This window comes from Gossypium hirsutum, chromosome D04 (genome assembly GCF_007990345.1).
Source record: "Gossypium hirsutum isolate 1008001.06 chromosome D04, Gossypium_hirsutum_v2.1, whole genome shotgun sequence".
NCBI classification, from domain to species: Eukaryota; Viridiplantae; Streptophyta; class Magnoliopsida; order Malvales; family Malvaceae; genus Gossypium; species Gossypium hirsutum.
Genome location: NC_053440.1, coordinates 43,959,145 through 43,982,547, shown reverse-complemented (window position 1 = coordinate 43,982,547; position 23,403 = coordinate 43,959,145). Strand labels below are relative to the sequence as shown.

At 32.9% G+C, this 23,403-nt stretch overlaps 2 protein-coding genes across 3 annotated transcripts; both read left to right on the top strand.

Moving 5' to 3' along the window:
* Positions 1 to 17,389: 17,389 nt before the first annotated feature.
* On the top strand, positions 17,390 to 19,411 carry LOC107899283 (WAT1-related protein At2g37460). Of its 2 annotated transcripts, none has more exons than XM_041091215.1 (7): positions 17,390 to 17,685; positions 17,798 to 17,860; positions 17,950 to 18,066; positions 18,146 to 18,401; positions 18,482 to 18,643; positions 18,733 to 18,884; positions 18,977 to 19,411. In XM_041091215.1, the coding sequence occupies exons 1-7, from the start codon at positions 17,504 to 17,506 to the stop codon at positions 19,185 to 19,187; spliced, it is 1,143 nt and encodes a 380-aa protein (XP_040947149.1). In that variant the 5' UTR covers positions 17,390 to 17,503; the 3' UTR covers positions 19,188 to 19,411. The 2 variants fall into 2 exon arrangements, with proteins under 2 accessions (XP_040947149.1, XP_040947150.1); XM_041091216.1 differs by having other exon boundaries at positions 17,391 to 17,685; positions 18,146 to 18,392.
* A 2,057-nt stretch (positions 19,412 to 21,468) lies between these two features.
* Positions 21,469 to 23,009, top strand: LOC121216042 (peter Pan-like protein). The gene is made up of 4 exons (XM_041091214.1): positions 21,469 to 22,008; positions 22,113 to 22,292; positions 22,522 to 22,614; positions 22,711 to 23,009. Exons 1-4 carry the CDS (start codon positions 21,961 to 21,963, stop codon positions 22,831 to 22,833), a joined length of 444 nt encoding a protein of 147 aa, XP_040947148.1. The 5' UTR covers positions 21,469 to 21,960; the 3' UTR covers positions 22,834 to 23,009.
* Positions 23,010 to 23,403: the final 394 nt, after the last annotated feature.

The following is a 23,403-nucleotide window of genomic DNA, read 5'->3' as shown; positions in this document are numbered from 1 at the left end:
TATCCTTATTTCCTCAGTGAATAGTTTTTATGTTTAATGTTTATTGATAAAAAAACTAATTTTATATATTATAATGTATACAATCATATTATATAATTAAGGTACGTTGTTAATAATTATTGATCCTTATACAACTATGTTCTTATAATGTAAATTATTATTATTTATAACCTAAGAAAAGGTTAGTGGTTTAAAGTTATTCTTCAATTATTATAATCGATTTATCAATGAGAAATAAAACATCATATAACCTATGATTGATCCCAAAAACATAACTAGTATTGTTAGGGATCGACTCGAATAAACAATGAAATAGAAAAGGTAGAGAAGATCAAACCCACAAATTTTCTGCGAAAAAACCTCTCAGAGGAGGATAAAAAACCACGGGCAAAGATAAATTCACTAAATCGGAAAAAAACAAAAAAAACAAAGATGTAGATAAAAAGTAAACCCCAAAAGCCAAAATTAAGAAACCTCAAAACTTAAACACAAAATACTCTGAAAGCTTGTAAAAGATAATACTTAAATGTGTTATGAGTTAATCTTTCTAGGGTAGAAAAGGGTCTATTTATAGACTAAATTCGTAGGTTAAATAATCTTCAAATAATCTACACTAAACAGAGTTTGACTCGGACACATAATAAAAATTTAACTAGAAGAAGAAAATTGAGAAAATTGCATGACACGCTGCCATGCCGCGACATCCACTATCTTGTCATCGCGACATCATGTCTACTTCTTAATCACCTTCAGATGTACTAACTTCTAGAGTGTGAATACTGCAATAAAATAGAGAACTAAAAGGCGGTATCTGCAAGTATACAAGTTGAGTTGTAATATAGTTTTTACAATGAAGTAGGTGAGTACTCCAAGGATCGTACCCAAACGAGGGGAGTGGTAGATCAATTCTAACCTAACCACTAAAAGATCTAATTAGTACTTTAAAATAAACTATAGTACAAGCACATAGAAAATGATTTCTTAAGGTTTTATAATAATAAAAATAAAATAACATAAAAGAAATAAAATTTATGATATAGAAGAGTAGAGTAAATCAAATCTCGATTATGGGTGATTAGCTCGTTTCGATAATCCCCATCAACTGTTACTTTAGGTTCCTTGTCAATCAACTAGCTGCTACCCTAGTAGAATCTTCCGGTCTTCCATTAACATAACAAGTCAATAAGAACAACTTATCTTCTAACCTTACAGTTCAGATTGGCTTGGGGTGAAGGTGTTCACGAATGGGCAATACCAATTTTGGGTTGATTCCAACCTTGGTGAGTTCTCGAGGTTGTTAGGCCCAGGGTTTGATTCATATTCTTCCTTTCCAAAATAGTTGATCCATTGAGTTACCTTACAAAATAGTTAATAGATCATACCTCCACTCTCTAATCCCACATAGAGGGATTAGTTTCTCATGGCTTTCATAGACAATATGAAATCGATATAAAGAGAAAGCATGCTAATTAAATCGACAAGATAAAGTAAATGAAAGAGCCTTAATGTATTGAGATTAATTGCGAATCTGCAAAGTTTGAATGCTTCCACAATTCAAATCTCTTGAAATCCCAAGAATAATGGAAAGAAATCTAAAACCTAAGAACGGAAAAAAAACTAAACTAAATTTTGCATAGAGAATTTAGGCTAAAGGAATTGTGTCCACAACAAGTGAAAAATGAGCCTCTTTATTGCCTTTAGGTGGCCGTCGTCCTTAACCCTAGGTTAGGTGATGTTCCTGAGCTTTAGGTTTGATTATACAAACCAAAATGCCCCTGCTTCGTATTTAATTTTTGTTACAAAGTCATTGTCGCGACACACTACAACCTATGTTATAACAACCCGTTTTTTAGTAGTGTTAGAAACAGTGGTTTTAGGGCCACCAAATCCGACAAGTAGGTTCATAAATATTATTATTTAATATTTACGAGTCAAACATGGTTTTAAAAAGACTTTTGATATAGTGATTTTTGTTATATAAGTGACTTGTTAAGTTCAAATGGTATGACCCTGTGGCCATGTGGTTTTAGAAAATGAGGTAACGGGACCTCGTTTCTATAAACTGAGCCGTGAATATTTATATATATATTTATGGAGTGGCATTAAGGCGGTATTAAAGTTTCGTCGAAAAATTTTGACGTTTCGATGGTTAATTAATTAAAAAAGACTAAATTGTAAAAGATGTAAAATTTAATCACTATTTGATTTAAGTGATTAAATGGTTAATTAAATAAAGGAAAATGGACTTAAATGGTAATTAGACCATTCAAGGTGTTAGTGGACAATAATGCACATGAATTTGATGTTTTATTTAATTATCAACTGAGGTTAATATAATAATTTGATAATTATATTAAAATAAATAAAACAAAAGTTTTATTCATCTTATTCAAAGCTTCATCACTGATTTGAAAATGGGGGAAGAAGCCATTTCTTTTTCTTGGAGGTTTTGACAACTTTACAAGGAAAATTGGTATGTGATTTTAGCCCCGTTTCTTGTAATTTTTATGTTTTTGAAATCGATGCAACCAGGTCTAGCTAGCCGGTACCTTCGATTTTGAAACTGTTTTTGAATGTTTCCATTGATGAAACTTGTGATTTTAGATGTTAAATGATGAATTTTACATATTAGTTGTTATTTAAAAGTATTTTATTAAGTGATTTTTGATGAATTTTCTGATTAGGGACTAAATTATTAAAATAGTAAAAATGAAATGTTTTAATGTAAAATTATTGCATGAATTGGCTATTTTGGATACCATGAACACTCAGCTAAGCTCAATTTTGGGTAAAAATGGTTAATTTGCATGTTTTGGGCTCAGGGACTAAATTGAATAAAAGTAAAACTTTAAGGGTAATTTTTTAAAAAATAAAAAATGAATAAATTGCATAAAATGAATTGTTTTATTTTCAAAATTAATAGATTGAATTAAATTATTAATTTAGATCAAGATCGGGTGGAAAATCGAGAAAAGTGGAAAAGTACCAAAATGCCCCTAAACTTTGGTTTTCTGTAATTTAGCAAGGTAAATTCGTATGAACTTTATTCTGTATAATTTTGATTAAATTAAATGTTAATATGTGATTATATTTTAATTAAATCAATATATATATTAGTATGCAATTTATCGTGTTATGAAACGACGTAAATTCAATGATGTACGATGACTACCGAACCCCGTTTGAACCTTAGAAATTTGTAGGATACAAGTGACATGTCATTAGGGTTTTCATGATTCGGGTGCTGGTTCTGAATGTCTTACCAATGTTTGAGGTCCGGTATGTGTTGCGGATACTCCACAGCTCGTGTGAGGAGGCCTATTTTCATAGCTCGTTTGAGCATTCTGATTCACAGCTCGTGTGAGCATACATGTACAGGAATTGACGGATTACAGTTATATTAGTTAGCACAATATGTGTGAGCTATCCCGGATATCCAATTGTATTTTAAATAGTTCAACGAACATTATTCAGATAAGAAACGGTAAGAGAATGATGTGTATTATGACATGTACATATATGAACATCCTTGATATGATGATACATAGAAATTATGTAAGTTGAGATGAGTAATAAACTCAAGTGTTACATGTTGAGAATAAATGGTTATCCATGCTGAATTTATATGAAATATGTTCAAGTATGCTAACATGTGTTGTTGTTTGATACTTAGGCATGTGCCAAGCTATAGGTTGAATGGTATTATGTTTACTTATAGGTTGCATTGAAATGGTAATTGTCCAAATGGAAATGTGCTTGTGTTCATGAAAGAGTAGTAAGGTTTTAATTATGAAATTTCTTATGAAATAATTTATCATAAGGTTAATTCCCAAAAGAGCTATGTTTAAATGCACTAACTTGTGGCTATGGTTGATGATATGCTTATGTCTTGTGTGTTATGCATTTGCAACGAGTGCAAAAAGGTACTGAAATAGTAAGTTCATACTTGAAGTGTAAAATGATGAAAAAGGGAATGATAAGTTTAACTAATGTTGTTATTTAAGCTAAAGAAAGTAAATGCAATGGAAAGTAATGAAATGCAAATGAAAAAAGAAAATTTGAAAGGGGTTTAAAGTTATTTAAAATCCGACTATACTAGGGATGATATGTATATGTGATGTTGTGGATTTAGTCACTCTGTGAGTTTTTGAATATGGTTTCATGAATCTTACGGTATTGGTATAGGATTTTTCTTGATATGTATAAATTTCATATTTGAAATAGATTGATATGAATAAATTTTATACAAGCTTACTAAGCATTCATTGCTTACGTAGTTCTTTTTCTGTTACTTTTAGGAGTATTGGAAGGTCAATTGGGTTGGAAGTTTATTGCAGATCTATCACACTGTCTAGCATTTATATTGATAGATTTCAATATATTAGTTAAGGTTATAATGGCATGTATAGGTGAACTTATGGTTGATGATTAGCTGAATGTTAATTGATGTGTTTGGCATGTATATGTCATTTTGGGTGATGTAGCATTGGTACATTTGGTGCCTTGTTGATATGTGTTAATTTGATAATGTGTCAAAGCATATTTGAATGACCAAAGTGATATATGATGAATTGACCTCAACATGGTCAAGATATGGTATGCTTTTGAAAGGTTTTGAACAAGATATGGCATGAATCTAATATGGTGTGGTAATTATGTAGCAATTATGTTATGTTTGGGCATGGAAACAAGTTAATTGATAATTGGATAAATATGCACATATATAGGTGTTTGGTTGATGTTTTAGCCATTATGTTTTGGCTTGTAAATTTGGTATTTTGAATGATTGAAATGGTTGATATGTGGCTGTATGTATGTGGCCTTTTGATGGATGACTTTATAGTCTTTACGATGCTTTGATGATAGAAGTTGAACATGGTCATTTTGGTATTAAAAAATGTAGTTGGTATTTATGGCTTAGATGCTAAACATTAGATGGTAAATTAAGTACATACGATTGTGGAATTGATATGTGTAAAAAATCGTAAGTTTTGGCTAAACTAAGCATTTAGTTTTACATGTTTAATTGTTGTGATTGAGGTGTCTTTTGGGCATATTGTTCGTATGAATATGTACCCATTTGGATAGCTTGTTGTTGTATGTTTTGGTGTACTTTGGGATGCTTAATCACATGTGGTAAATTGATTATAGGTGTGTGCATGAATGGGTGAGAAAAATGGCTTGGAAATGACCTATTTTTCATCCACACGGTCAGAGACACAGGCGTGTGTCTCAGCTGTGTGTGACACACGACCAAGCGACACGGCCGTGTGTCCCCTGTAGGTTTTTAAAGGTTATGTTTCGAGAGTTACACAGCCGTGTGACCTCTGTAGTTTTGAAAATTTTTAATTTTTCTTGAAAAATTCTATATGTTTCTGATTTAGTCCCGACTTGTTTCTAATGTGTTTTTAGGGCCTCGAGGGCTCGTACAAGGGACAATATGTATTTCATTGATTGATTTTGCTATGATTGATGTAGTGAATTGAATGTTTAAATTTTTTTTATAGTTTTGAAACGTAAACTCCGATAATCCTCTGTAACCCTATTCTGGCGACAGATAAGGGTTGGGGGTGTTATGTGTGTCACTACATAGCAATCAATATACTCCTCTTCAGCTATTTTTAGACGTATGTAGTAACAATCTCAGTCTGTGTTGGGACACTGAAGGCGGACTTGAGCTTTCTCCATTTCATTCCTTATGTTGTGACATCGAGTCATCCGTGTTGCAACATAGCGACCAATATTCGTTTCATATTCCTTATAATGGTCTCCTGAACACTCATAAAGTGTGTTATCTCACCCTTAGGCCTCATTCGGCCCCTAAGGTTAATAAAAGACTCAACTTGCACATTTTTATTGAATGTAATTAAAACTAAGAAAATTTAACTAAAACATAATGAAAATGCTTGTATTAAAGCTCCTTAAATGCGAAAACTAGTATAATCTGCTACACCAAATTACTGCAAATCAAAATCCCCCACACTTAAGTCATTTCTTGTCATCAAGCAACGTAAACAGAAACAAGAAATAAAAGTGACAACCCTTGAGCAAATATCATACAGGTATTGACTTTGGAGCATATGACTTAGGCATTTTATGCTTACTACTAACTTTAACATGATGAATAATTGACTTACCACTTTTGATATCAAACATCTAAGTTCAGTATGTTACAAAATATACAAGTATTAAGGGTCTCACCTGTATGGATCCTTCAATAAATTATACAAGTACTTTGATTACCCGAGTAGAATACAAATAGTCGTTTATGCATATGTTTAGTATGATGACTATTCGTGTATTAAGATATTAAAGTCACATAGGACTTTTCGACTTGTAACGTTTTAAGGCTTAGGACAGGTGTGGAGTTCAAAGATAGAAAGCATCAAGAGGGTTAGAAACACAAAAATAGTTTGGCACATTGCATTGATCCCTATTCTTCCCCTCTTAGCAACCCTTACCTGTTCATCGCTTTATTTCTCCTTCTCTCACCTTCCTTGTCTCTCCATATATAAGAAGTCATAGCATGGCATAGTAACTATGGCTAGGCTTACGAGTTTTTATGCACCAATGAATGATTTTTTCTTTTGCGACTTTGTCTTTTTTTCTTTTCTTTTTAAATACATCTCACTCATGAATGCATTTTCATTGGTTTAGGACTTTTTCTACTCATACTAATTTTCTTTTTGGATTTGTCTTTTTGTTTCGCATATTAGGCTAACTTATAGTTCCTATATCACACCAATCTTTCCTATTTCACTCTATTTTTACAACCTCTGTCATGATGTATCTACTTAGCCCTCAATATATATGGCCAAACGCCTATAGTCGTACAATGCAAGACAAACGAAAAAGGGCAAATACAAATTAACATTTTTAGGCTCGGAGTTTGTAATAAGGTTTATCAAGAAGTGTCAACAGGCTCAACAATTTGTACTAAAGGTGAAGTAAAAATAGGTTAGCATTTTGGCTCTGTATGTGTTTCAAACAATGCCTTAGGTCATCCCTAAATATCTCGACATGCACAAACTTAATCAACCAAACAAACTCAAATTCTACCATTTATCATTCATACTAGAATGTTCATTTCCTTGTATTTTCTATATCACTTGGTACAGTTGATTGCTTAATGCCTATTTATAGTGTAACATAAAGAACTTTAGTAGCCTAATAATCGAAAATTTAAAATCATCTATCATTCTACAAATTTTATTTGTAAGCACAAGCAACCTATGTACACGCTCTTAACCAATCACTTGTATTTCTACAAGCTTTAGCATACCAAAAACAAGAAAAATCAAAGAAAAATGTAGAAATAAATAAATGAGTTTTCTCTGTTACCCCTCCCATACACTTTAGTTGACCCATTGTCCTCAATGTGTTGCCCATAAAAAGTTAAGGAAAGAAGTTACTTGATTGGTCGTGGTTGCTCCAACTGCTAATGATGGGTGCTTCTTTCTTTGATTATGTAAAGCTCAAATTGTTTGTGTCTCCTTCGTGTTAGGTTCCTACATAGAAAACCTAAGCAAAACATAACTAAAAATCTACTATTAATCCTACTCCTATATTGTTAGAATCAAAATAATCCAAAAATTAATACAGGTCTTTTCGAAACAAAAATAAAAATGTTCAATCTTCCTCATCATCATCCCATTATGGTGCCCACCTCATTTCTATCGGAGCTTTTCCCTTTTCTTTGCCATGTGTTTTGTGAGAGCTCCTACCCATTGAAGGCTCATGGTGAGTTGGGCTTCGTATAACAATCCCTTTTGGTGTAGAAAATTATGGCTGAAATGCCGCTTCATATTCGTCCTCCATTCTAAGGTACTCTTGAGCAACACCTTCCTCTTCAAGATTAGCCCCCTCACCATGATGAGTCAGAGTCGGCCTAAACATGTCCAGGGGATAATTTGGAGTGTGTAACCCATTTTTTTTGCAAATTCTTGGAGTACCAGGCCTGTTTCCTGCATCCATCTTATCATCCCGTTGAGTTTTGCTTCTATGTTTCCACGGGCTCCCTTCCTATCCTTCGATTGATCTTTCTGTTTGAGTGATGTCAGCACGTCTATTTTTTTCTTCCTCCTTTGATTCCATTCTGTAATTTACTTTCACTGAAGCTCAACGTACTGGGTATAAAGTGTGTCTCTAATGATGCTTCTTGTTGGTTTCATAAACTTTTCTTTTTCACTCATTGGCACTTCTGCCTGGTGACATAATGCTATTACTAGATGGGGGAATAAGAGTCTAGCTTTCTGTCTCCATACACATTGTTTCATTTCTCGAAAGATCAGCGCCCTACACAAATAAGTTTACGCTATAGAATACCATATAACAAAATAGCTCAAAAGACGTTAACATTAGAAACATTCAATGTTGGTGCAATTATAGTGCCAATGAATTGCATCCACATCTTAGCAATAGGAAACATAATGGCCTGATTGAAATTCGTTAGAAGCTCTATGCCTGGCCTATAGTTCTAACTCCCCCTACAGTGTATTAAATATTTTATAACATCTTTCATGTCAATATTTTGAAATTTGTCTAATTAGTATTATCAATAAAATCTTTTTCATAAAATGGGATGATATAAAATTCACAAATATCATTAGGGGAGATTGGAATGTCTTCCCCTTTTACTTCAACATCAGTTATCACTACATTATAGCCTCGTTTAATCACTTGATACTTAAGGGATACATAAAATTCTTAAACCACAGGTATGATTGCATTATTCATGTTAGTAACATAGAACTACTCCTATTGATGGTAACGAACCAAAGTCTAAATTTCTTTACGGTGGACCATAGAGCGTTCGAACCCTCATTCCTGGAGTAATGGTCTCCCTTGCGACTCAAGAAAATACTTTTCCATATTAACATTATGAAATCGAGATAAGTCCGAAACCCTCGATGTTTCTTGAACCATGGTCCTCTTGTTCTTTCTAGGAGGCATTTTATAATCGAAATTTCCAACAAAACAGTGAATAATATAACAGTAGTATGAAAAAATGATTACTTAACATCAACTTCTTGGAAAATACTTTCGTTTCTCCTTTAAAGACTTGATGAAGACTCCAAATAAAGCTTTAAAGGTTATGATGAGAGGTTGGTGTGTTTTAAGGTTTAAGATGGAAAAGGGGTTTTAAGGTTTGTGGAAAAGGTTAGTGGTTTAAGAGGGTTTTGAGGTTTCTGTCCTTCTCATTGATCAAGTATGGCTTTTTAGTAGTACTTTTTAAGGTGATTTGTAGAGGGATATGGAAAAAATATTAAATTGTGCTACTGAAGTTCTGCTTCTGTGGGCTTTTAAATTCATCCATCGTCCCACAGATAATTCCCTTCAATGGTTCTCGTAAGACTCAAACACTTTGTAACAGCCAAAGCTCGATACTTTTACACATCGAATGTTTAATTTGATTGAAACCTGCTGTATAATCGTAAGTTCTGCTAACATATAATTTTCCCACTCTTTTCAACATCTAGAAAATTCCCGAATCTATTAAATTCTGGGGTGCTTGATGTAGAAATAAGGATGTGAAAAGGATGGTCAATTCAGGCTTATCCTTCAGAACTATTGGTTTTGATTTTTTTTGTTCTGTGAATTTTTGAATTGACAAACATTCGTCTATTAACTCAGTCTTAACTATAATTGTCTTTATTGGTGGGTCCATATTATATTGTTCTTGTAGTTCAACTACGTCAGCATTAACTGAGATTTCTAGAACGATGAGTTCCATGTCGATTTGATTTTTCAATTCACTATCCATTTTCTCCACTAGCTCCATATATTCTCTTTTCAGAGTTCTGTTTGATTTGTATGAATATTCTTCTGTCTACTGAAGTGGATAATAGTCTGGAAGTTCTTCACAAGCGTACCTTTCTACTCAATTTCAGACTTCGCACCTCTTGGTACCCTTCTGATGGCATATCATCGTGGTCATTATCATCTTAGGGAAGAACTGGGGTTTCTTATCGGTGTTGACTTAATTCAAGCATTAGTAATCGTTCATTCTCTTAGATCTCTCAATCTTCATAGACCCCTTCTTCGTAAATATCTTCGTCATAATCGAAGTCTACATTGGACCACATATAATAAAAATTATTCATTACTTTGTGTTGATTGATTATTTGGTTAATAATGTCTATGATTTTTGAAAAAAAAACAAATGTTAGAAGTGTTAATTAACAAATTAAATTGAAAGTCGTATCTATAACCTACAAATTTCCTAATAACTCTTTTAAAATGAAAAAATTAAAATCAAACTAGTGGCGTTTCCTCCTCGGCAACGACGCCAACAACTTGACCATCTTCGGAAGTACTACCATCTAGAGTGAGAATACTACAATAAAATAGAGAACTATGAGGCGGTATCCACAAATATATCCACAAGTATATGGGTCGAGTTGTAATATAGTTTTTATAAAGAAGTAGGTGAGTACTCCGAGAATCATACCCAAAAGAGGCGAGTGCTAGATCAATTCTAACGTAAACATTAAAAGATCTAAGTAGTACTTTAAATAAATTATTGTACGAGTACATAGAAAAGGATTTCTTAAGGTTTTATAATAATAATAATAATATAACATAAAAGAAATAAAATTCAAGAGATAGAAGAGTAGAGTAAATCAAATCTCAATTATGGGTGATTAGCTCACTTCAGTAATCCGCATCAACTATTGCCTCGGATTCTTCATCAATCAACTAGTCGCTACCCTAGGAGGATCTTTTGATCTTCCACTAACATAATGTGTCAACAAGAACGACTTATCTTTCGACCTCACAGTTCAGACTGGCTTGGGGTGAAGGTGTTCACAAATGGGCAATACCAAGTTTGGGTTAATTCCCACCTTGATGACTTCTCGGGGTTGTAAGGCCCAGGGTTTGTTTCATGTTCTTCCTTTCCCAAATAGTTGATCTGTTGAGTGACCCTACAAAACTGCTAATAGATCATACCTCCACTTGCTAATCCCTCATAGAGGGATTAGTTCCTTATGGCTTTCATAGACAATATGAAATCTATATAAAGAGAAACCATGATAATTAAATCAACAAGATAAAGTAAATGAAAGAGAGTGGTTGTATTGAGATTAATTACGAATCCAAAAAGTTTGAATGAATCCACAAAGTTTGAATGCTTCCACAATTCAGATCTCTTGAAATCCACAAGAACAACCAAAAAGAAATCTAAAACCTAAGAACGAAAGAAAACTAAACTAAATTTTACAAAAAGAATTTAAGCTAAAGGAATTGTGTCCATAATAAGTGACAAATAAGCTTATTTATAGCCTTCAGGTGGTCGTCGTCCTTAACCCTAGGTTAGCTGGCATTCCCGAGCTTTAGGTTTGATTGGGCTGACCAAAACACCCCTACTTCGTTTTTAATCTTCATCATAGAGTCGTTGTCGTAACACACCAAGACCTATGTCGCAACATAGCAATCAGTATACTCTTCTTCAGCTATCTTCAGAGGTATGTCGCAGCACTCTCAGTTTGTGTCGCCATATCGAAGGCAAACTTGAGCTTTCTCAATTATGTTCTCAATGTTACGACATCGAGTCATTCGTGTTGCGACATAGTGACCCGTATTCATTTAATACGCCTTTTAATGGTCTCTGCACACTTACAAAGTGTGTTAGCTCACCCTTAAGTCTCATTCGACCCCTAAGGTTAATAAAAGACTCAATTTGCGAATTTTATTAAATGTAATTAGAAATAAGAAAACATAATGAAAATGCTTGTATTCAAGGCCTTAAATGCGAAAACTAGCTTAATCTGCTACACCGAATTAAGGTAGATCACTTCTCCCTTATTTCATCGTCGCGTCCTTGTGAAGTGGCATGGCTCATCCTCACAACATCACTCTCAGTTTGTGTCTTAATTTGACTGAAATGTGAGGCATACTCCACAGATCTCCACCTTAACTTGTATTTCTATAATGCCTTCTTTGTCGAGCCCAACACGGGACTATCTCAAACTTTGCAGGATATTAAGTGAGTCAACCCGTGCTTGAACTTTGAAACTAGAAGACTTCTAGTCTTCAACTTGTACACTGCCAAATCAAAACTGAATCGGGTTTATTTTCCAAAAACACAGTGCTCTGTCTTTCCAAATCCTACATCCAAAACAGAATTTCTCTTATTCAAAAAAGTCATACATTTTTCCCTCCTATGACCAAATTGTTTTTTTTTCAAATGAGTCGACTCTGACTTCTTAATTGATGAAAGACTTGTTGTTTTACCAGTCACCGTTGAACCTTGTAGAACATAAGGACTGCTAGTCTTTCGACCTTTCATCAGAATGAAAGCTCCACGAAACACTTTTATTTCACTTGACTCGATGTTAATTCTACAACCCTTCGAGTCTAACTACTCAAGGAGATGAGATTCTTCCTTATATCAGGTACATGCCTGACATCTAACAGTGTCTTGATTGTCTCATTGTGCATCCTAATCTAAATGGTACTTATACCGATTGTCTTACTGGATGAACTGTTTCCCATATGGACAACTCCACATTCAACTAAACCATATGTGGAGACCCAATCCTTGTTGGGATACATGTGGAAAGAATACCCCGAATCTAGGATCCATTCGAACGTAAACTTGGACCTTTTGACCGTAGACACCAATAACCAATCATTACCCTTTTCATCAACTGAATTAGCATTAGCTAATTCTTCCTCGTTGCTTTCAGCATCCCTCTTATTTCGCAATTTGGAACAAGCTACCTTAATGTGACCTAACTTCTTGCAGTAGTGACACCTCATATCCCGATTCCTTAATGCTACCAAAACTGAGGTTTGCCTATCTAAATTTTTATTTGAACTAAATTTATTATTAAGTTTTTCTTTGCTCAACAAGTGACCCTTCATATCCTCAAATGAGAGTTTATCTTTGCCATAAATCAGGGTCTCCTTGAAAGACTTATATAAAGGGGGTAAAGAGCATAATAATAGTATAGCCTAATCTTCATCATCAATTTTAACCTCAACGTTCTTTAAGTCACTCAAAAGAGTAATAAATTTACTGATGTGACCTCTAAGCTGATCACCTTCGTCCATACAGAACGTGTATAGCTGATGTTTCAACACCAATCAATTAGTTAAAGACTTTGTCGCGTAAAGGGTTTCTAACCTTTTCCACAAGATGGATGTCATTTTCTACATCAACACCTCCTGTAATACACTATTCATGAGGCACAATTGAATTGCAGATAGAGCCTTCTCATCAAGATCTTCCCATTCTGACAAATCTTGATTATCAAGCTTTTTTTCGATAATGACCTTTTTTCAGACCATTTTGAACTAGAATTGGGGTCATCCGAACTTGCAACAAATTAAAATTTGTGATGCCATCGAAATTCTTAATGTCGAACCTTGTTGCTGCCATCTCTGAATGGGTTAAATGCAGAAATCGAACTAAGTTCTAATACCAATTTGTAGAGGATTGACCTATATAAACAACGAAATAAAAAAGGTGGAGAAGATCGAACACACAAATTTTACTTGAACCCCCCCTTCGAAGAGGATAAAAAATCATGGGAAAAGATGAATTCACTAAATTGGCAAAAACGAAGAGTACAAAGATGGAAATAAAAACTAAACCCTCAAAACTTAAATACAAAATTTCCTGAAAGCTTGTAAAAACTAATACTTAAATGTGTTATGGGTTAATCTTTCTAGGGTAGAAAAAGGTCTATGTATAGGCTAAATTCATAGTTCAAATAATCTACACTAATCAGAGTTCTACTAGGACAAAAAATCATAATTTGATTAGAAGAAGAAAACCGAGAAAATTGTATGGCACGTCACCACTTCATGACATCCCCTATTGTGTCGTCGTGACATCGTTTCTACTTCTCCCTTGTTTCGTCGTAGTGAAGTTGCATGGCTCCTTATTGCGACGTCACTCTCTATTTGTGTATTAATTTGATCGAAATGCGAGGCATACTCCACATATATAATATGTTAGTTCAGAATTTTTATATTATTTCTAGAACAATTAGAAATCTCTTTTATTTATTTTGGTCATAGTGTACTTAATAGTGACCATGACCAATTTATGGTCAATACAAAACTAAATTCTAGTTATCTCATATTTCTAGAATTTGACCTTACTCCTTTATCTATAATTTTATTTTATTTTTAGGGATAAAAAACTTAAATTTAATAAATTTAACTTGCATTAAATCTGAATATACTAAGACATAAAGCTTATGAGTTTGAGAATTGAAATGAGGAATTGTTAGGTTGTCGAGATCTACAAAAATAAAACTCACTTGAAAATATAATATTAGTAGAAAGTAACAATTACAGTTGTATCGACAAATATCAATAATAATTTTATTTCTTAAGCAAAAGCAAGTAAATAAAAAGAGGGAGTTTTTATAAAATGAAAAACTAAATTTAAATTAAAAACTAAAATGAAGAAATCAACAATTAAAAGCTTAAAAAATCAATGGGAAAAAACTCTAGCCAAAAGTAAAATTTCTTTTTGATTCATAGATTCAATCATTGATGCAATGATAACTTAAATACCTTTAATGAATTAGTTTTAGATGCTAACTCAACGTCGGACAACCAATCTCTCTTTACTTATTCGATAACCCAGAGGCAACTCGTTTGAAATTACTTCCCTAACCAATAAATAACCTCGTAACTCAACACCTAAGATTTAACTTATCAGCAACATTAAGAACTAGAGAGACCTAATTCTAACCAACAAACTCACCTCAACAAGATTCATTTAAGCTAGATCACACATTCAAACCACATAATTGTAAACTATGATATAAGCAATTTATGCAGTTTGTCACTAGTATTAGAATGAATTAAACAATTACCAATTTAGTTATTCTATGTTATCAAATACTGGCCAGATATTTAGCAAACCTGAACAATTTTAATTAAAACAAAAGATGTGCAAATACTAAAGAAAAAAGAAGTATTAAGAACAAATTAGATTTTATGAATTTTTTGAATCAAACTTCAATAATCCTTTGACTAAAAAAGAAGTTTAGAAACCGATGAAGAAAATAAAATACAAAATCAAAATAAAACTAAGAGTAGCTATGTCTAGATATCTCTCAAGTCTTGATCTAATAGTGTCTATTTATAGGGCAGAAATAATATAAGGGAGAAAATAAAAAAAAAAGTACCTTCATTAAATAAAGTAGAATTTTTCTAGGTATTTTCGATAATTTTTGCATCAAACTTTTAGGTCATTTTTAGGCACGTTCATGACACTTTTGGGGCTTTAGTCGTGAAATAATTTCGGTTAGATCTTTTAATTCACCCTGAATCAATATATTATTGGCCCAAAATAGAGGTTTATAACTCAAATTATAACCAAAATATTAAAAATGTACTCCCTAAATACATAATAAATAAAATATAAAAATAAATCGTATGCTTTAAAACATAAATAACAGAAATGAAAAGAAAATATTAAAAAACTACACATTTATCAAGAATTAATAAAACTTCTATACTTATTTTTCACTGAAATCTTCCACCAACTTAAGCAATCTGTCAGACTTTCTAAACTAGTTCTTACTTGTCACAATCATTTTGCTTGGGCTAACAGTGTGAGATTAGGAGTGTAATTCCCCACCCAATCATGCTTCAAAGTTTGTGTTTGACTTCTCATAAAAGTTACAAAATATTTGAGTTTGAGCTTAGACTAAAAAATAATTTTTTATGAAAAAAAAAGCTAAATTACATTTGCGAATTACTAAAATGAAATATTAAAATACTCCAAGTTATACGCTCCACGTACCAAGAGGCAAAAATTGTTCTCAACCTTTCGGATGCTTACTTAAGAATGTATTTGGAGAAAGAATTAAAATTCTGAAGAATTTTAAATTTTATTAATTCAAAACGCAAATTGTTAAATAATTATTTTAGGAAAAATCAAATTATCAGGATATTAAAAATTAAAAATAGTTTAAAAAAGGAATAATTAGGTTAAAAATAAAAAATATAAAAATATTCTATATTGATATCATTAAATTTGTAAAAGTTTACAAATATTTTTTTAAAATTTATATATTAAAATTAAATAAAAATAATTTTTAAAGTTTAAACTTTTTATGTTATAGTGGAATCATGTATTTAAATGAAATAAAATAACTAAAAGTTTTGATACAATATTAAAGATAGAAGATGGGGTATCATGGCTCAATACCAAACAAATGTTTACCAAAAACTTTAACCACCGCTTTATTCAAGTCAACATCACCCTAAAGATATTTTAATTATATTATTATTCACTGATGATGCATGAGACTGATGAATTGACTTAGGCTCGTTCTTGACATTTTTGGGGCCCTAGGCAAAATAATAAAATAGAGTTTTAGATTTATTAAAAGTTGGTAAAAAAAATTCTGGGGCCCTTAAAAGCTAATTTTTTTTGGGCCCCTTAAAAACTGGAAAACAATAATTTGGACCCTTTTCAGCCTTGGGTCGGGCCTGAACTGACTATGCATCAAATATTATTCCATAATGTAATGTTTATAATCCCTAAGAGGAGGATATTTGATGTACTGTTAGTGCATAGATCTCATACACCATCAATTAATTATAAGATGACACATCGTCACTCGTGTAAAACAAAAAATATTGAAGGGTTTAAAAATAAATATAAACAACTTTATTTGAAAAAATAAATATTAATTATATTTATTAAACATAAATAAATATAAAAGCATCAAATTCAAGACCCAAACCTCAAAACTTGAAATATAGAAATTCAAAGTCAAAACTTGAAACCTAAAACTCGAGATCCAAAACCTAAAGGAGAAACGAAATAATTATAATTATTAATATTTAATAATGTTTAAATAAAGTTAATTTTATTTATTTTTCAAGTGATTTGATATTTTTTATTTTATATCATTGGTGATGTATCGTCTTATTAATAATTAATGGTGCACAAGACCAATACATCGGTAGTGCATCAAATATTAATCCCTAACTAAAGGGAGAATATTTGATGCATTGTCAACGCATCCGTGAATAATAATATGACATCTCATAATTAAATAAACAAAAAATAATAGACTTATAAATAAATATTAATAACTTTATTTAAACATAATTAATTATACATAAATGCTTAAACCTTAATATTTGTTTATGATAGATAGTGTTTAATTATGTTTAAATATAATTATTAGTACTCCATTAATTTATATTTTTAATATCAAATAAAAATAATTTGGCCAACTGGTTAAGCTGAGGAAAAAACAGAGTAATAGAGTACGTGGGCAGGTATTGCGAGGGTCGTATTAGTAATATAATTGTTTTGGCATAAGAAAATGACCTGTAAGTTTGGTAGAATTTGGCACTAAAGTGGAACACCATCTTACTTATAAATAGGAAGCAACAGATACCACAATTCCCTCATGAGTGCATCACATCATTAACTTCAATGTTCTATAAGTTTTGAGAACTGAAACCAGTGTGCATTCATATATTCATAAGATATTATATTACGAAGAACCTAGGAATGGGTTCTTTAGGTAAGTTCAAGCCATATTTTGCTGCAATTTTCCTGCAAGTTGGCCTTGCAGGAATGGATATCTTATCTAAGGCTGCTCTCAACCAAGGCATGAGCAATTATGTACTCGTCGTCTACCGCCACGCCATTGCCACCCTTGTTATGGCTCCTTTTGCAGTCATTCTCGAAAAGTATTTATATCTATCTCTACATATATAATACAGATATGTGTAACAATGTAATGTTTGTAATTATTGTAATAGAACTCACATGGAAGTTTTGAACCTTTTGTTTGTTTGATAGGAAAGTGAGGCCTAAGATGACCATATCAATCTTCATCAAAATAATGGTTCTCAGCTTACTGGAGTAAGTATCCAATTTGAATTATGAGTTCCTTTTTGTTTTGAACATCATATAATAATATCTGACAAATGTTTGTATATATCATTTGGCAGGCCAGTCATTGACCAAAACTTGTATTACGTGGGGATGAAGTACACCACTGCAACCTTTGCAGCTGCCATGTATAATATTCTTCCTGCCATTACCTTTCTAATGGCTTGGATTTTAAGGTATAAACAGAGGAACTCAAGTAATCATAAACATGGACTAGTATTGATTTTTGTTTTTCTTTCTAAAATATGTATGCAGGCTTGAGAAGGTGAACTTCAGATCAATCCGCAGCCACGCAAAGGTTTTCGGTACCCTTGCAACGGTTGCAGGAGCCATGGTGATGACACTGATGAAAGGACCAGTGCTTGAGTTGTTTTGGACCACAGGAAGGATTAATAACCATGAAGCAGCTGCCAAAAACAGGACGGATTTCCATGACACCATCAAAGGTGGTCTACTGATCTCTGTTGGTTGCTTCAGCTATGCTTGTTTCGTGATTCTTCAAGTAAGTGAAGTAAGAATATTATTTCAGTAAAATTCTTGGAATGTATTTACTTGTCCATTTGACATTGACATTGGTGGATGTTTTAATAGGCAGTCACGTTGAAAACATATCCAGCTGAGCTTTCTCTCACGGTTTGGATATGCTTGATGGGAACACTTGAAGCCACCGTAGCAGCTTTAGTAATGGAAACGGGAAAGGCTTCTATTTGGGCTATTAAATGGGACACCAAGTTACTTACAGCTGCATACAGTGTATGAACTTTTCACCTCTGTTTCACTTCTTTCAACCCTGAAATCAAACCTTTTTTTCCTTTATAAATTCAAAATGTATGGTTTTGCAGGGTATTGTATGTTCAGGACTTGCTTACTACATTCAAGGAGTGATAATGAAAGACAGAGGACCTGTTTTCGTTACAGCTTTTAGTCCACTTTGTATGGTTATTGTAGCTATAATGGCATCTTTCATTCTTGCAGAACAAATGTTCTTGGGAAGGTAGTCTTCAAACTCATATCAACATAACATATTTAAAAGCAAAAGAAAAAAGAAAAGAAAATGAAAATGAAAACTGAGGTTACAATTTGCAGGGTGATTGGAGCTATCATCATAATTGTGGGTCTATATCTTGTGCTGTGGGGTAAAAGCAAGGAATACAAGTCTCAACAGCCATTAATGGAGCAGCAAATAGAAGCAGCTACATTAGATATTGGTACTAACAACGAGAATGGCAGTTTTGATCATCAGGCCATCATAATTGATGAAAAATCACAAGAGAGAAGGGACTCAATTGTGGTTTAGACTTTGACCATTTTCTTCAAATGGGATTTGATTCGCAAATATGATATCCACTACTGTTTTAGAGAGATGAAAGCATTAACAAGTAGCAATAATGGGGTAGTGGTCTCTGATTCAAGTGTAACTTACCTATCATCCAACGTATATATATGACTTTTCCATTATAAAATGTTTTTGATCAGTTGTCGGCCCTAAAGGATGATATATACATGATCAAGCAATTGTAATCATTGAGCTTAATGGAGTTCCTTTTCTTAAAAAAATAATTTATTTTTCTAAACATAATCAGCACTATTTGTTAATATAAAGCATATTAAGGCAGATTTATTTGGTGTGCACAAAAAATTGGTGGCCCTGCCTTTCAATAAAGGGACATGGATGCTTTATGATAATTGTTTCCCTTCATGCTTCCCATATATCGATATGCTGAACCTTCACAAGTGGCATCTAAAAACGACTCTTGAGAAGCTAAGTGGAACATACGAGTAGGAAACCTTTTGGTCAATAAAGAGCACCGGCAAAAGATGCATTTCCTTTTGGTTAACCGTGGTTTCTCGTTCGAGAGGAAGCCTATAAAGTATTATTTGTAAAAGTTCACAGAGATTTTTTTACGGATTTGAACTTGTTGAGGGGATTGGTTCTCTTATTAGGAGAAGTCTTGGAAGTGTTATTCTCTGAGTAGCTGATCGAACTCTCGAACAATAAAGGTATCATGCTCGAGGTGTCTATGTTTGATTTTAGCCCCAAATTTTTGTCTCTCTACTTTGATGAGAATCTAAAGGGGTACACAGAGTTTTGATGGGGCGCCTAGACACCCCTTTGGGCTCTCCTTGGAGTAAGGAGGCAAAAACTCGAAACTAAAATCGAGTATAGACAACTTGCACACAATACCTCTACTGTTCGAGGATTCACTCAATTGCTTAGAAGATGATAATTCAAAAATTTCCCCAAATAAAAGCCCAGAACCCATGCCCTATAGATAAGTTTAGTGGCATCATACTTAACCATCAATATCTTGTAGAACCATCCATGAACCTTTGATAAACAGTCAAATCTTTTTCATTCATCCAGCATTCAAGATTAACGACATGCCATCGAGATAGCTAGTAAACATAAATGCGTTACTTAGCAAGTAACAAATTGGTCAAACTAACATTCTTCTCAACCCTTGCATATATCTAGTTCCTCCGCTCACCTACAAGTACAACATTTAGTAACAAATTAGAAAACTTAGTACAAAATTCTGTTGATACAGAAATTTAAGCTTGAAGCCAATAACTACAGGAAACTTACCTAATCATTAAGATTACGAATTTAGATCGCATTTATAGTGAGATGTGGGATTGAACTGCATGTAATGGTTAGAATTAAATATGAATAAACAGCACCATTCTATCCTTGATTATATCACATTGAATTTTCAGGTACCTGATAACCTTCAGCCTATTCAATCAGTTATTTCCTTCAAATAGAGATAAAAATTAAATAAAAATATTTAATATTTATTAATATAAAAATATAAAAGAAATAAAGTTAAACATCCAATCCTCCATTTTTCACATGTAAGGACTGAATAATTAATTTTTAGAATTTTACGGTTATGTCTTTTTCTATTTTATATATTTATATGATGGTCCTTAATGTGGTATTGTGGTTTTAATTTATTTAATTTAATTTTTTATTATTATTGAATTTCATTTATATTTTATATTGTGATTTTATTTATTTATGCTGTGTATGTGTGGTTATTTATTTTATTATCGAAGCTTTCTCGTTCTTTAAAATTTTGATAAGAAAATTCTAAGTTAATTTTTTTTTCTTTATTTCATTGATTTTTAATTCAATTTCATCTATTAGGACATTCATCAAGACCATCTGTAGAAACAAAAGGGAAATTTTTTATTTTGATGCTTCAAATCCTAAGTCAATAGTGTGTCACCTAGCAGCCTGGCTAGCTCTCACATATGAAGCTTTGTTGTGTTATATATTAATGCCTTTGTGTTGTTTTTTTTTCAGTGTAAGAGATGAATGATAGAGTAAAAATTGGAAAGGAAGATGGATTTATTCGCCATATAGCTGAAAACAACATTATGTTCTTTTTGCCGAAACTCCATTTAATAATGAAAGGCATCCTGTTTAATATCTCGATACGAAGCACGAGATGCTTTATTAAAGATGTGAAACTATATCTTTCAACTTTAAGAATAACAACTTTGCGAGTTTAATTGATTTTTTAAAGGCAGAAAATTTTATCTCCAAGTGCCAAAATTAAGAGCATGTTTGGTTTGGTGTAATGGATTAGCCGTTACACCCCTATTCCGTGGGCCTCACTAATCCCCACTTAATCCCGTGTTTGGTTTGATGTATTGCCTATTACAGGCCTATTACAACACGGATGTATTCCTCATTTTCTCTGCTTCAACAACGATTAGCCATTCCGTTCCAAAAGTAAGGATTAGCTAATCGTTTCTGTTTTACCCTCCCCAGCCAAAATCTGCTGCTCCACCCCACCCTCTCCCTCCCAACATCAACAGCAGTTTTCTTCGAACCAAATCTCCACCGTCTCAGATCGTCTGTGAGTAATCCCAAAAGCAGTTGCCAGTGAAAATTGCCCTTTCTTCAAAAACCCAGCCCTAAATCCTTCTCCTCTTTCAATACTCCATTCGAACAGGTTGTGGCAACATCAACCGAATGTAGACATATTACAGGGAATAAAATCCGGAAGAGTTCTGTGTTTTCAAGGGGGAAGCTTCTTGGTCCTCTTAGGCAACTTCAAATGGATTTGAGAAAATTGATGCTTCCTTATACTGCTCTCAAACTCAAGGTAATTCCTTTCCCTCTTTTTTGTTGAAAAAAAATGAAATTTTGTTGTTTTATAAGTTGTCCCTTTAACTAGATTTATTTTTTGTCGTTGTTTAATGGTTGCAGGAGAAGAAAAGGAACAATCTGAAAGACTTTTTGAATGTTGCAGGGCCAATGGGTGTAACCCATTCCTCGTTTTATCTAAAATCGAAACTTCGCCTGTCCTTAGGGTTGCAAAGACCCCTCAAGGCCCTACTCTCAATTACGCCCTCGTTGCCCGCAGGATCTTTTCAAGAATCTCCTTTGGTAATTTCTTCTACTCACACTGTCTCAGCAGTGGAACTTGTTAGGTTATTGTAATTCTTAGCTGCTTGTATAACTTAGAAATGGATGTCTTTTTATGGGCCAAATATTGTGGTGTTTTTTGTATTAAAACATAACTAAAGAGAGATTGAAACCTCGTGCTTTCTTTGAGTTTATGCCTTAACTTGTATGGAACCTTCATGGTAGTAATTCTAAATATATCTTTGGGCAGATTGTTCTGTCTGGTTTTGCAGCAGCAGATGAACAATTAAGGCTCACGACTATGGTGTTCAAGAACATCTTTCCGGATATTGATATCAACACTGTGAGTTCACTTAGACAGTTAAATTATAGTATCCAAAGTGATCTCATTTCTTTTCTTCTTCCCTCTTTAACATTGTTTGGACATGAAATGTTACAGGTTAAACTTTCTTCTTGCCAGAGGATTGTGTTGCTTAACTACAATAAAAACGTTTCCTCCCTTCATGTATATTCAACTGTTTGGCTTGTTTTCATTTTTAAATTACTTAATGCTAGTATATAGCAAATGGATTTGTTATTTTTATTTGGCCTTGACTTTTCCGTTGTATATATTTTGCAGCCTTTTCAAACAAGGAGTCAGTTGTTCACAAAGGTAATTTTCTGAATTTATCGTTTCTTTGTCTGGGATCCTTTTTTGGGTAAATTTGCCTTAACTATATAATTCTGCACATTATGGTAAGAGCTGTATGCCTAGATCAACAAATATTTTCTATTCCATTCAAGTTTATACATACTGAATTGGAGCTATCTTTTTTCTCTCTTAGTTTCAGCATATGTTGTCTGTCAACAACACATGATGCCCTTTTTCCTGTCTTGATGTTTATAGTTTAGTGTTAATATCTAAAATATGGACTTCAGAAATATCGTAGTTTTGGAGAGGCAGGGACATCAGCATTATTGGATGATTCATGGTTTTCTTCTGATAGCTTTCTGCACTGCTTCTGCAAGGTAGTTTCATGATTTTTAGATGTGTAGTTGTGCTGACTGATTGTTAGCATGATTATTTTTCCTTGAAATAGTTGAAACCTACATCTTTTTGTCAAGTTCTGGCATTTAGTTAGAAATAGGATCA